Consider the following 13,576-nt stretch of genomic DNA (forward strand, 5'->3'; position numbering starts at 1 on the left):
TGCACGTGCAAGATAGATGACGCGGCTGGCCATCGGGTCCCCCTGAAACTGCCTGGAGTCCACCCTACCCACTCTTCCCGCGTGGCGGCCTCGGCCCAGTCACAGTGCCCTCTAGGCTTTTTCCCACCTGCCAAGCCTTTGCCCACGCTGTTCCCCATGGAGCCCTGCCAAGCCTTTCCACCCTCTGTCCAGATTGTATGCTTTCCCCGTTGCAACCGCGAGAGGAAAGAGCACTTGACCTGGGGTCAGAAGACCTGTGATCGCCATCCGTTCTGCTGCCGAGTGCCTTACGCAAGTGCCTAACTTCTCTGACCTTCTCGTCTGCAAAAGGGGGATGGTAACACTTCCTCCACTGTCTCACCGGTTGCTGTGAACATTTAATGAATAAATGCCAAAGAGCCTCCTAAAGTCTAAAGCAATTCTTGAAGGACAGGGGTAATTATTAACTTGCTTCCTGAGTCTGTGTATCTAACATCTCCTCCTAAATCTGGTGGATCGAACTTTTTGTTATTTAGATCTTGGTGCTCTTTTATCCCAAGAAGTTGATGCCATAAAGGCAAGCTGGTCGATACGAATCTAGCTACACCAGCTCTCTTTGCCTGATTTTTTTTTTTTTTAAGATATATTTTTAAGTACACCCCACGCTCCATGTGGGGCTCGAACTCAGGTCGCGAGATCAAGAGTCGGTGTTCCACTGACTGAGCCAGCCAGGCACCCCTGCCTGGTTTAACATTTTCCCCTCTTGTTCTCTCAGCCTTCCTGTGTCTGTATATTTTAGGTGTGTCTTTTATAAACACAATAGGGCTGGAAGTTTCTAGAAAATCATTCACAAAGGTATGATCATGATGTGTACATATAAAACCGATCTTCTTTTTGTGTTTGCCGATGGTCCAAATTCATGTTTCTTTTTTCTCTTTTCTTGGCTTTTTAAGAATTGACCAAACAACAACAAAAGAGTTGATCAAGGCTCTCTCCCCCACCACGCACACACCCACCACTGTCTTGGAAATTACACATTCTATTTCTATTTTTTCAGTGGTTCTCCAAGCCATTAATTTGGCAAAGTCTAAAGTTAATCCAGTGTTTACCCTCCTTCCAGACAGAAAAGGACTTAATAACACTTTGTTCCTGGCCAGCTCCCCCTGAAAGGTACCAGTATAGTTTTGAACACTAAACCACATGTTTACTCTCTCCTTTGTGTGTCAGATCTTCTTTATGGAAAAATGTCCTTCTGCCACAAGGAAGATTGTTTAAATGTTTCTGGATCAAAGGTCTGTTGCTGATAAAAATCTGTTGTCATTTCTCTGAATAGGCCTTTATTTTCTTCATTCCTGAAAGATAACTCACGGTACACAATCGTAGGTTGGCGGTTGTTTTTCACACCACTTTGAAGATACCATTCCCCTGTCTTCTGACTCCTTTTGTTGTTGCTGAGGCATCAGTTGCCAGTGTAATTGTCATTTCTTTTAGGACAACATCTTTTCTACCTGCTTGCTTTGGGGATTTTTTAATTTTTATTTTTAAATTAATTTTTTAAAGTAATCTCCACGGTCCAACATGGGGCTTGAACTCACGACCTTGAGATCAAGGGTAGCATGCTCTACCAACTGAGCCAGCCAGGCGCCCCTGCTTTGGGGATCTTAATGTTCATCTTTGGTGTTCTGCACTATCCATTCTATATTTGTGTTTTGTTTTTTAAGATTTTATTTATTTATTTGTCAGAGAGAAAGAGAGAGAGAGAGCACAAGCCAGGTAAGTAGCAGAGGGAGAAGCAGGCTCCCTGCTGAGTAAGGAGCGCGATGGAGAACTCAAGCCCAGGACCCCGGGATCATGACCTGAGCGGAAGGCAGATGCTTAACCGACTGAGCCACCTGGGGATCCCTCATTCTATATATGTTATAAAGCATTTACTATGTGCTGCAACTGTGCCAGCTGCCAAAGATTAAGCAATGCTGAACAAAGTGCCAATATGGTAACTATAAATGTGGATGTCTTCTGTTTGGGGATTGCTTGGCTTCCTGAATCTGAGGTTTGGTGTCTTTTCATTTTGGAAAATTCTCTGCCGTTATTCCTTTGAATGTTTGCCTCTCTCCCAGGGGCTCCTTCCGAACTCCGATAGAGTTATATCGGAACTTCTCATGCTATCCCTTGTTTCTTAACCTCTCTTCTTTTCTGCTTTTTGCTCCATTCTAATTCCTTCAAATATCTCTTCAAGGCTACTGATTCTCTCTTCTGATGTATCTATTCTATGAATTAATCCATCCATTGAGTCTCTAACTGTTCATTTGTATAAGTTCTGTTTTTTCCTTTTAAGTTCTACCTGGCACCCCAGTCTCCATTTTGTCACATTCCAAAGTCTCCACGTGCCCTTGGCCATGTCTCCTCTTTGTGGGCCCGTGTCCCGAGCTGTGCAATAAGGTGGATGTAGGAGAAGAGTTTCCATACCGTGTTTTGGGGGCCCTACCTCAGAGTGGCGGGGGTGGTGGTGCTGGTGCTGCTCTGTCAGACCCGCTCTGTTTTATACCCTGTGTAAGATTTCTTTTGAGCCAAGGTTTTGAAATAAAAAACATCTGAAACTGCTGGGCTTCTGGAGCTCTAAGCTCCCTTCAAGTTCAAGTCTGTGAATCTGAGTGTAGATCTTCGATATAATAATGTTTTATAATGTTGAATCTGTCAATAGTTTTTAGATTCATAGGTGTGGACACAAGCCCTCGACTACCTGGAGGACTGGACCCTCAGGGTTCTGCTGTGGCCAGTGAGGAAAACCCGTTTTACTTCCTGACAATTTTTTCAAAACTTGTGGGACGCACTCAATAAATTATTGTAGAATTGATGATAAATGAATACATGAACGGATGGTCAGACAGACTGGTGATGGGGCTCAGGACATGCTACCTCCAAATTTTGGCACCGTGGCATACTGAACATCTTAACCTGAGTGTTTGAAAAAATGGCAGAAGGAAGGAAGTCACTCTGACCCCATCCCTTGTCCCTTCCTGAAACAGGTCCTAAATCTCGGCGTGAGTGGTATCCTCCCTGTACCATGAGGAAAGAGGACGTTTTTATTACTAGAGACAGGGAATTTCTAGACAAGAAATCTGTATAAACAAACCTTGTTAATCTAACCCTATCTTCCTGGTTACTTCTTCGCCGTTCACTACCCCAGCCCAGACCTCTTTGTCTTCTCAATTCTTCACACATTTATTGTCTCTTTGTGTGAAAGGTATAAAAGCTCCCTGCTCTTGTCGCTTCATCAGGCCTTCCTTCTCTTGTGAAAGTTCTTGTGTCCATGTAAAAGTTTGAAAAACGTACATGTTTTTTTCTCCTGTTTAATCCTTGTCAGCTTAATTTTCAGACCCAGCCGGGGACCCTAAGAGGGCTAAGGAAAACTCTTTCCTCCCCTACACCCATCACCCCCTCCCTCTCTCTGAACAATTAACATGGTAACACAGGTAATGAGAAATGCTGATGTTACACATTCTCAGACTTCACTAATCCCTGAGTCAACACGATGAGTATCCCCACTTTTCCGATGAGGAAACTGAGTCACAGTGAGGTTGAGAGATTGTCCCGTCTCTTACACAGCCAGTCATGGGGTGCCAGTAGGGATTTGACCAAGGCTTTCTGGCTCTAGGGCCACTTTGGAGGGAGGCTGGGAGAGTTGGAATTTCCAGGCTGTTCTGGAGACTCCCAGGATGGGCCTAAGGCAGGGGCTCCTGCAGGTACGGCTGGCTCTGGTCCAGTTTTGGCCAACAGGAAAAGACAGTGACCTCTCCTGGGACAGGGGCTTGTCTCTGGCTCCCTCAACTGGAAGGCTCAGCTTTGTGAAAACAAGAAATACAAGATCTGGGAACTAGACTAGAGGCTTCAGTCCTCACCGGCAGGAGAGCGGAGGCAAGAGGAATTTGCTTCCTGTGGTCGACAGTTTCTGGATCAGCAGATACCATAGGCTGAAATACAGAGTACTTCCAAGTGTCTATAAAAGCTGGCCTCCCAGTGGTGAGAAGGTCCGGTGGGAAGGCCCATTTCCTCAGTGTGACTCATCTGGCCTTTCCTGGAACCTGGCCTTCCTGCCACCTTCCTTCCCAGTTGGTGGCAGCTCAAGCCCCAAGCTCCTCAGGCCCCAAACCTTGCAATCGTAGATTCTTCTTTTTCTCTTGCATCTTGTCCACGAGTGAATCCTGTCGCCTTGCCTTCAGAATATATCCAAGAGCGGCTCTGTTGGGCGAGGCAGTCACTTGCACGCTGTCTTTCAAACCCACCCGCTGGGTAACAATGGGCCTTGAGGCTGGAACACTTCCTTCCCAAGAGATAAAGAGCCCGCAACAGCCTGTGCTGACCTTGTCACCTCGTGTGGGAATATCTTCCCCTATTTCAAGCCCAGGGTTTGCTCTTTTGTTCTGCTTACGCATGCGTGTCATGTGGCACCTGGCCAACCCCACTGCTGCGTCTGTCCTCCGCAGGGAGGGGAGTGTCCTCCCACTCTGGCAGGAGAGAGGGGAGAGTAAGCCAACTGCCCTGCGTCAGTTACTGCTGGCCACGGGGGACCGCCACCCGCCACCAAGGCTGATCTGGTCTTTTCTCGGCGTAAGGCGTTGTCCAGCCAGTGCCTGACTGCACTGCTTTCCTTAGAGCCCGATTACTGTGACAGTGGGCAGAACTGCCTGATGTCCTTCCCTGGAAGGGACAATCGGTGCATGGTGTTCTGCTCAACAAGGCCACTTGTCACCACCGCCATCTCTACCTCCCAGCCCAAGCCATCGACACTGTCCTTTTAGAGTGTGAGTCAGATCGTGTCCCATTCTGCCCAAAGCCCTCCAGCGGCCCCCCATCTCACTCAGAAAAAGCCAGAGTCCTCAAAATGACCTACTAGCCCCTTGCTAGCTGGTCCCTGCTGCCTCTCTGACCTCATTCCTTCTTCCCTCCCTTGGCTCCAGCCACTCCAGCCTCCCGACTGTGCCTGGAAACAGGCTGGCCGGGCCTCCCTATGAGCTGTTCCCCTGCCCGGAACCTCTCATGACAAATGGAATCTCCTGGTACTTGGGACTTTTTCTCCTTGATTCTGGTATCCCCAGCAGCTGGAAGACTCCTAGCTCCCATAGGCTCTTGGTTGCTTGTTGAACGAATGTTCGAACGTCAGTTACGAGACCTGCCGTTTGGAAAGGGGGCACCCCACTGGTGGCACTCTTCTTGCAGAACAGCCCTCCAGCTTCGGGGGCCACTGGGCCTGCCTGGTTCAGGGAGCCAGAGTAGCCTGGGAGGTTAAGTCCCTGTCCCCCAACTCTGGAGCAGCCCTTGGCCAATGACCAGAAAGCCCAGCCCCCGCCCCTGCTTTGCACCAAGCCAGACGCTGCATTCAGGGTCTGCTTCTGGGGACCCCCACTTAAGACAGGGGCCTTCCTCTGTCCTCCATAAAGACCCGATCAGACTCGAGGGTCTGGGACTAGGAGGAACTGGGGTCTCTGAATACACTCTCCCCTCTGCTTGACACAGGCTCTATTAGCTGTCCCCCCACTGTGCCCCCCCAATTTTTCATTCTCTTTGGAAATCTGACATATTCACCACATACACACAGGTGGGCGCACAGCGCAAGCCTGCTGTGTGCCAGGAACTGGTATAAACAAGAGAACCGGAACTTGGGTTTTTAGTCCCATGCCCCGAAGGTCACACCTCTCCCCTACGCAAGGCTGCCTCAGCCATGACCTTGAAGGGTCCTTCCTTCTAGTCCACACTTCTGTTATTTCACTACATATACGTTCATGAACGACATATGATATTGCTTGGAGGTTTTTAAATTCATGCAAACGCTCACGTTGAAGATGCCATTCTACAGTCTGTTTTGCTCACAATAGGGGGACCCATGTCAACAGAACTAGATCTGGTTTATTCACGTGAACTGCTGAACCATATCCATAGAATAAACGTACCACGGGTTATCTATTCGTCGCCTTCTGACGGTGAAACTGTTTCTAGCTTTACTGCAGCTGCAGCCACTCAGCGTCCCTTGGTCCCTTCCCAGGGGTCCCTTTCGGAGCTCTTGCCTCCTGACAGAGGACTCTTAATGTCTGTTCCCTGAGAGCAGGCGCCAGAGTTGAGCCCTGCAGCCTGCGCTCAGCAGTACCATGTACCGAGCCCTAGGAGGGTGGTGGGGTTGTGCACTAGGCCTTGATCTCTTTGTGCCAGGGACAAGCCGGGATGGCCTGGGAGAACCCAGGCCTGTGAGGCCCTGAGGTCAACACTTGGTCCAGTCGATGCAGATTAGGACCCTGGCCATGGGACGCTTGGGGCTTCTGGATGGGTGCCGGTCCCAGTCAGCCCTGACACCAGGACATGGGGTCTGCCAGGAAGAGGTCGCCCCTTGCCTACTGACCCCACATCATCACAGAATCAAGGAGCAACCCACCAACTTTGCTGTGGCTCAGGGAGCTTTCTGAGGGCCAGGCACTGCACACTTCATTCGCCTCATCACCCCTGGGGCAGGCATTAGCTCTTTTCCAGAAGACACTGAGGTCAGAGACATTAAGCTGCTCAAAGGTACACAGCCAGAAAGTGGCAGAGAGGGAAGCAAACCGATACCCAAGTCATCTGATTCAGAGACATGGATGCCCATGAGCTACACCAAACAGCGCCCTCCTCTGCTGGGGCCTTGGCTAGGCCAAAGCTGGGGAGTGAGCCCCTGCTTCCTCCTGCCACAACAAAATGGGTGGCTTAAGCCCAGGTTCCCTGCGGGTTCAAAGGAGAAATCTTCTCAGGAATGGCAGGTCCAGGCCCCAGCCCGGCTGGGAGATTAACCATGGCTCAAAACACACCCAGCTACCGATTCCCCAAACGTGAATGCCATGGCTGTGGGAAGGGCAGCTGGAGGCCGCGGTGGGTCTCAGGTGCTGCAGACACCTCCTGCCTCCAGCCCCCAAGGTCCCTAAGCACCAAGTTGCCAGGCAGTGAGAAGCACAGGGACCTCACTCCCATGCTGGGCTGCTCCCAGGACTGAGCATGACCCAAAGCTCTCAGAGCTTCTGTGGGCGAGGTCAGTAAACTACGGGCAAGGACTGGCTCGGGCATGGTTGGACGGGGGCTACACGGAGCCGCTACGGGAGCTGAGGGAAGAGACCACGGTTCCCAGCCTCAGACCACTGGGGTGGCTTGAAGGGAGAGGAGGCCTCAGGGAGTCCGGGACAGGTGTGCACGGGGCTCCGGGCCACTCAGGGCACTTGACTAGGGAGATGGGCAACAGGAGAACACAGTCCGAGAAAGGGGGGTGGAGGTCAGGAACATCTCTAGAATGCCACCCAAGGCACAAGGAGGGCGATGCGGCCTGGGCTGTCGATGGGGTCTGCTCCATTGGCCCCTGCGCTGGGGCCAAAGCAGACTGGCTTCAGTACCCTTGCGGGGAGTGGCCCCTGCCCTCCGAGCCTACAAAGGGGTCTGTGGGCGCCTCTGGTGAGTCAATCGTCTGGTAGTCACTGCGCTCCTCTGATGGTCCAAGGAAACCTGGGGGTGGGGGGGATGAGGGGCGAAGGAGAAAACGAAGAGTGAGGACTCAAGGCAGTCTACTGAGTCCCAACCAAGATCTACCCCCCCCCCCCACCAGGAAGGCACTGGGACAATGACAGGGGCCGCAGCGCCCCGCCCCCCCAGCTTTTAGCAGGTGTTCAGCCAATCCTCCCATAACCCTCCAGAGCAGGTATTTGGGTTGCCCCCACTTTACAGACAGGGAAACTGAGGGTCAAAGAGATGAACTGACTTGTCCCCAGTATGGCGCTTGACGCGGAGGACACTAAATTTCAAGCCAAGGCAGCACGGGCCCAAAGCCAGTGCTCTTGGCCATCACACTGGGGCCTTCCCGGAGTAGCATGCATCTGAGCAGAGGGACGCCCAGCCCTGGCCCACAGGCTCCTCTTCCGGGCAGAGTGGACCCCGAGCTACTGTATCCCGAAGGCCCAGAGCTGTCACAGTTGCATAGCCCAGAGCGCTGGGCTGGGGGTCCTAGGTAGGGGGGAGGGCTCTAAGTGCCCATGCTCTTTGCTCCCCTCTCTGCCCTGCACACTTGACCCTGAACAAGTCCCAGGGGCTCTGGGCACCAGCTCCCTCATCTGCCCAGTGGAAGGAATGTGAGTGACTCCCCGCAACCCCAGGGCATTGCTGAGATCAGCCCTGGGGAGGCCACAGGTGCCTTTTGCCCTGGCCCAGCCGCCCCTCTAGGTGGGTCATGGGCCCCTCTGGGCCTCTCTTCTTGGGAGGGAACGGTGGAAGACCACCCCCACCCTCTCCCCACCTCTCTGGAAGGAGATGAGCAGTATGTGAGAGAGAACAGGAAAATGGCCCAGCCGCCAGGAGAAGGAGGTACAGCTCGAGAGGGTGTGGGAGGGGCAGTTGGTGGGCCAGGCTGAGGTGACCAGGATGTCAGCAGGGAAAGCACCGCAGTTCAGGGCCAGCTTCAGCCGAGGCTCCACGGCCCATGCCAGCAGCCCCCCTCCCTTGGCCACCCAGACCCCACATGGCAGGAGGGGAGGCTCTAGGCATGGGGCTGAGAGGAGGGGCTGGCCCCACCGATGCCTACCAGCCTCAGGCTGCAGGCCGCCCAGAGCTGCCTGAAGGACTGGGGCACACCCAGCTGCATCCATGCTCAGGTTGAGACGGGGCTCTGGTCCTGCCCCCAACCCTGCCCGTAGTCTGATGCCCAGGAAAGCTCACAGCAGGCTGGGATGGGAGCCCTGGGCTCGTGCAGCAGAGCCCGGAGCTTGCAGACCTTCTAGCCTGGTGGTCAGTGTCAGCACCCACCTCCCCCACCCCGACGCCTTGAGCCCTCGTCCCCCAGGGCAAGGCCAGCTCACTTGGGCAGGGGCGGTGGGTCAGGCAAGCCAGAGACAGGGGAGATGCGGGAGATGGCGCCGCCAGCACCTTGGCCAGCGAGAGGGGCAGTCAGGGAGCTGGCCGGAGGTGGTGGCCTCACCAATGTGGAGCAGGAGCTCACCCCCACGCTCCCGGTACATGTGGTAGACGAAGCAGCAAGACAAGGGCTTGAGGAGCAGGCTGAGAATGGCCATGCCGGCACCAAAGCGCTCTGTGTCCGTGAAGCTGGCCCGCTGGTAGAAGACGCTGATGTGGACGATGTCCAGGAAGATGGTGGCCACCAAGCCACTGAGGAACTGCAAGACAGGCCAGGCGCAGGGCCCGGGGGGGACCATGTGCCATCAGGGTTTATGAGCACCCTTATGCTCCATCATGGCTCACGGCTCCCTTACCACAAACACCAGACTGGAAGCTCCGTTTGTGCCCTCCTGTGTCCTTGGGCTTTGCTGGAAAACAGATCAGCAAGCAGGCAGGGCCTGGTGGGTGAGACGCCTGAGCGAGGACTACAGCACCCAGCCCAGGGATCTGGGGACCCAGGTCTGGACCTAGCCTGTGGCCACGATGGGGCACAAGACTTGGTTCTAGAATCTCCGGGTGAAACTGGAGTTCACCCGATCTGTCTGCACCACAGGGAACTCCCTTCTTAGTCATCCTGACAGGCCCTGCTGGAGGGCTGGCTGCCCCCCGGGGCGCAGTGGGTGCTGGGAAGCTCCCCCATGGCAGAGCTCAGCGGGGCTGTGTCCACTCTGACCTCACAAAGTACAGCAGCTCCCTCTGCGTGGGGCTCCCAGCCCCACCGCTCCCTGCTAAAAGAGGGCCCTAGAGGCGGGTTATCGGGGACATGCTCCAGTGCCCTCGAGGAGTGGCCGAGCTGGGGCACTTGGGGGCCCCCGCCCATGCTTCTCTTGGGGGAAGGCACTGAGCAGACTCAGGGCTCCCGGAGCCAGGCAGGCCGAGAACCAGGCCAGGCTAGTGAAGACACACCTGGGCTGGCAGCTGGGGAGGGCTTCTTGACAAGACTTTAGAAATGGAAAACAAAGGGTGGGGTGGGGGCCCCCTTCCTTGGAAGAGAGGATTGGGATGGGCCACGGACCACCCTGAGGCCAGTCCCCTCGCTGCTTCCCCCACCTCACCAGACTTATGGCGTCGATGGAGTCCCGCTGAGCGACGGCCCACACACCCACGGCCAGGATGGTGAAGTTGGCCCAGGGGTAGGGGCCCGAGAACGTGATGCAGCCCCTGTGGGGAGAGGCACCAGAGTTAGGTCAGGTTTCGGGATTCTGAAGTGTTCCCTACAGAGAACGCGTACAAAGCTGTGAAGCGCAGAACCTGACTCAGCTTGATAGTCTTTAAGTCACCTGACTTGTTTGTTTTTTTTTTTTTAAGATTTTATTTATTTATTTGAGAGAAAGAATGAGAGAGAGAGAGAGCACATGAGAGAGGGGAGGGTCAGAAGGAAAAGCAGACTCCCCGCCGAGCAGGGAGCCCGATGCGGGGCTCGATCCCGGGACTCCAGGACCATGACCTGAGCCGAAGGCAGTCGCTCAACCGACTGAGCCACCCAGGCGCCCTGACTTTTTGGTTTTAAGAAGCTAGTGCAGGGGCCCCAGCCCAGACCACAACTCAGAATCTTGGGGAGTATGATTGAGAAATCTGTATTTTGACCTTGCTTCCCAAAGTCATTAGCCATGACTTTCACTGTCTGCATTATTCACAACCATTTTACACGTGCAGCACACTTCAAGGTCTGCAAAATGCACACAGAAGCTCAGTGGTTTCCAGTCCTGCTTTGGCAGGGAAATCGCCCCACAGCTCGGCAGGTAAAACAGACAGTAATAAATGAAATCAAGCCTGCAATGCTCAAGCGTCCCTCTGTAACAGGCCCGGGGGAGTGCTGGATGAGCACAACATGCTTCTCCCTCACAGCCCCTGAGGGATGTGTGCTATCCTTATACACATTTTACAGACGGAAACTAAGGTCCCAAGAGGTGGGCCATTTGCCTAAGGTAACCCGGCTGGACCACAGCTGAGCCAGGACCTGCCCAGGTCCATCTGAATCCCTAGTCTGTCATCTCTGGGCAGGAGTGTGACATAAGAAATAGGGTCCACCCCTAAGCAAGTGACCCCACCTTGTGTCTTGGGTCATAAAGTATCTACTTGCTGAGCTGTGGAGCCAACCCACAGAAGGTGCTCAGCCCAGTGGCTGGCTCCTAGACACCCTCTAGAAATGTTAGGGGTTATTACAGTCTCTAAAACTCGGCTTTCACCTTCCAGTGACCTTACAGGGTAAATGGGAGGGTCAGTAATGCCCTCATTTTATAGGTGAGAAAATGACTCAGGGAGTCTAAGTGACTTACCCAAGGTCACAGACACACAGAGCTCTAGCCGGCATCCACCCCATGGCTGCCTCGGGGAGTCCAGCAGGCTATGTGAGACTGGCCCCCTGGCTTTAGCACCTCACACCTTCCAGATACAAAGGCCTTGGGGAGGAACCAGAGTCATGCCAAGCCCCCAAAGGGGCCTGGGCAATGTCTGGAGGAGGATCTGAGCTGTGGGGACTGCCCTGGGCCAGCCACCTCCCCTAGGATGAAGGCTTGAAGCTTCTGGGATCCGGGGGCGGGGGGGGGGGGGAGTTATGGCCGAGGCCTCTGGAAACTGCCTGCCCCTCAGACATTCTTGGGACATGGGGATGCTGATGACATTCTTGACAAAGGTGCTATTTAGTTCTGGAACTGGCCAGGAGACACATGGATGAGAGCCTGGGGGTATGTGGACCCAGATCCTGGGAGACAGGTGGACACAGAAGTGGACATCTGTGGAGTCACTCACCAGGTCGTCAGCAGCCAGTGAACCAGCAGGATCGTCTGGGGGAAGGAAAAAAGAACTATGAGTGAGACCACCGTCTGGGGAGGGGTGGGGAGAGCTTCTGGGGCCAGAAAACACAGGAAGCCCCTGTCTAGCACCTAACAGGGCTTTATAAATATGTTTAAACAACAACAACAACAACAACAACAATAAAACGCCAGCAGCAGTGAGCGAAGCAGGGGTGAAGGAGGAAGAGTGCAGGTCAGGCCAGGAGGAGCTGCCATGTCACTCTGCCCTACTCCCTTGGGGCAGCAGACACCCACACCCCCTCCTGCTTCACAATCTGGTCTGGCATCAGAGGATATACCTGGACAGGAAATGGCTGGGGGGAGGTGTGGGACTCAAACGAGGCTGGTTTCTTGGCACACCAGAGCTGGGGTACAGTGTGGGGCACAGTGGTTGTCTGCTACCTGCATCCGCGGAGCAGGAGAGCACCAGGGGGCAGGAGGGGAAGAGCAGGGGGAGGGTAGCGGGAGACCAGGGGGAGAGGCGGGCCTCGAGGGCCTCAGCAAGGAGGGTGGATTTTATCCTAAGTTCATGGAGGGAAGCCACCAAAGGCTTTCTGCAAGCAAGTAACTTGGTAGGGTTTAAGGAAAAAAAAAAATCCCTCTGGCTTTTTTCTAGATTTCTACACCATTCTACCCCTTTCATTTTCCCCTATGTCCTTAAAATCGCAGCCCCCTTTACCAGAACTTGTCTCTACTCCTGGTAATCAAAAGGGCCCCGCTTGGAAAGCAAATGAAGAAGGAGGGAGCAGATGCTACTGGGGCGGGCAGGGCAGCTGTCAGCTGGAGCTTTGGAAGTAGGAGGGCGCTCCTGCTAAGGGACAGGCAGGGACCAGCCAGGCAAAAGGGAGGAGAGCAAGGTGCTCCAGAGGTGGCAGAGGGAACATAAATGGGGAGGAAGAGGGAGTGGACCCGAACCAGCAGGGGGCCAGGAGCCCCAAGTCAGGAGCTTCCATGGGGGTCCCAATGGTAGATGGGGGACCTTGAAAGAGTTACTCAAGGGATTCGGGGGGGTCAAGCTGGGAGGGGGGATGCCAAGAGCCTGGGGAGGGGGCAGTGTACCGGCCTGAGTGTGAGGGCAGACACGGCAAGGGTGTGCAGTGAACTGTCCAGGCTTCTGGACCAGTGAAAGGGCAGAAGTGGGGATTGCCACCCGCAAGAAAGAACTCTGGCTATGGAGGGAAAAGCACTTCGAGAAGAGTTACTATTTACTGCACACCTGCTCTGTGCCGAACACCTCACACCACCTTCTTTGGGCCTCACGAGAGCGTCTGGAACAGACACCATGATCATTCCCATTTTACAGATGGGAAAACTAGACTCCGGGGAAAATTAAGTTGATCTAGATTCCACCGATGGTAGGGTGAAACTCGAGTTCAAGTGTAAGTCTGACTCCGGTGCTCCCAACCTTCGCAGGGTGGGGGGGCCCGGGCTTTCAGCGGAGGGCAGCCATTGGAGCTTGTGACAAATGTGGACATTTTCTGCACGTGGGGGGAAGCCCAAACGGCTGGGACGTTCCACCTTGACCCTCAGGGCCCACTGCGAGTGAACCAAAAGGGCTCTGGTGCCATGGCCCGAAAGAGAGTCGTTAAGCTGGGAGAACAGCTCTGCAAGGACCAACGCTCCTGACTTTACCCAGCAGCCGAGCCCCTGAGAAAGCCACGTGTGTACTCTATGGAAGGCTGGCGCTAGAAGGGAGCTTCGTGATTGGCTACCTCTGCTGTGGGAGGGAGCTTCGTGATTGGCTACCTCTGCCCTGGAAGGGAGCTTCGTGATTGGCTACCTCTGCCCTGGAAGGGAGCTTTATGATTGGCTACCTCTGCCCTGGAAGGGAGCTTTGTGATTGGCTACCT

The 13,576-nt window shown here is 54.2% G+C and overlaps 1 protein-coding gene across 2 annotated transcripts in view; it reads right to left on the reverse strand.

Annotated features, from left to right (window-relative positions):
- Positions 1 to 5,771: 5,771 nt before the first annotated feature.
- The window catches only part of AGTRAP (angiotensin II receptor associated protein), a 14,101-nt gene continuing 6,296 nt past the window's right edge, over positions 5,772 to 13,576 (reverse strand). Inside the window, exons 2-5 of one of the 2 annotated variants that reach the window (XM_025857175.2) lie at positions 11,683 to 11,717; positions 9,987 to 10,092; positions 8,975 to 9,149; positions 5,772 to 7,491 (exon numbers count right to left, since the gene is read on the reverse strand). In XM_025857175.2, coding sequence (XP_025712960.1) covers positions 7,376 to 7,491; positions 8,975 to 9,149; positions 9,987 to 10,092; positions 11,683 to 11,717 — 432 coding nt within the window. In that variant the 3' untranslated portion in view covers positions 5,772 to 7,375. Of the gene's footprint in view, positions 7,492 to 8,953; positions 9,150 to 9,986; positions 10,093 to 11,682; positions 11,718 to 13,576 lie in introns of both variants that reach the window. The other variant, XM_025857174.2, reaches the window with a different exon arrangement.

The sequence above is a fragment of the Callorhinus ursinus genome, unplaced genomic scaffold (assembly GCF_003265705.2).
Source record: "Callorhinus ursinus isolate GAN/ISIS: 27379988/994484 unplaced genomic scaffold, GSC_fseal_2.0 scaffold18, whole genome shotgun sequence".
Classification (NCBI taxonomy): domain Eukaryota; kingdom Metazoa; phylum Chordata; class Mammalia; order Carnivora; family Otariidae; genus Callorhinus; species Callorhinus ursinus.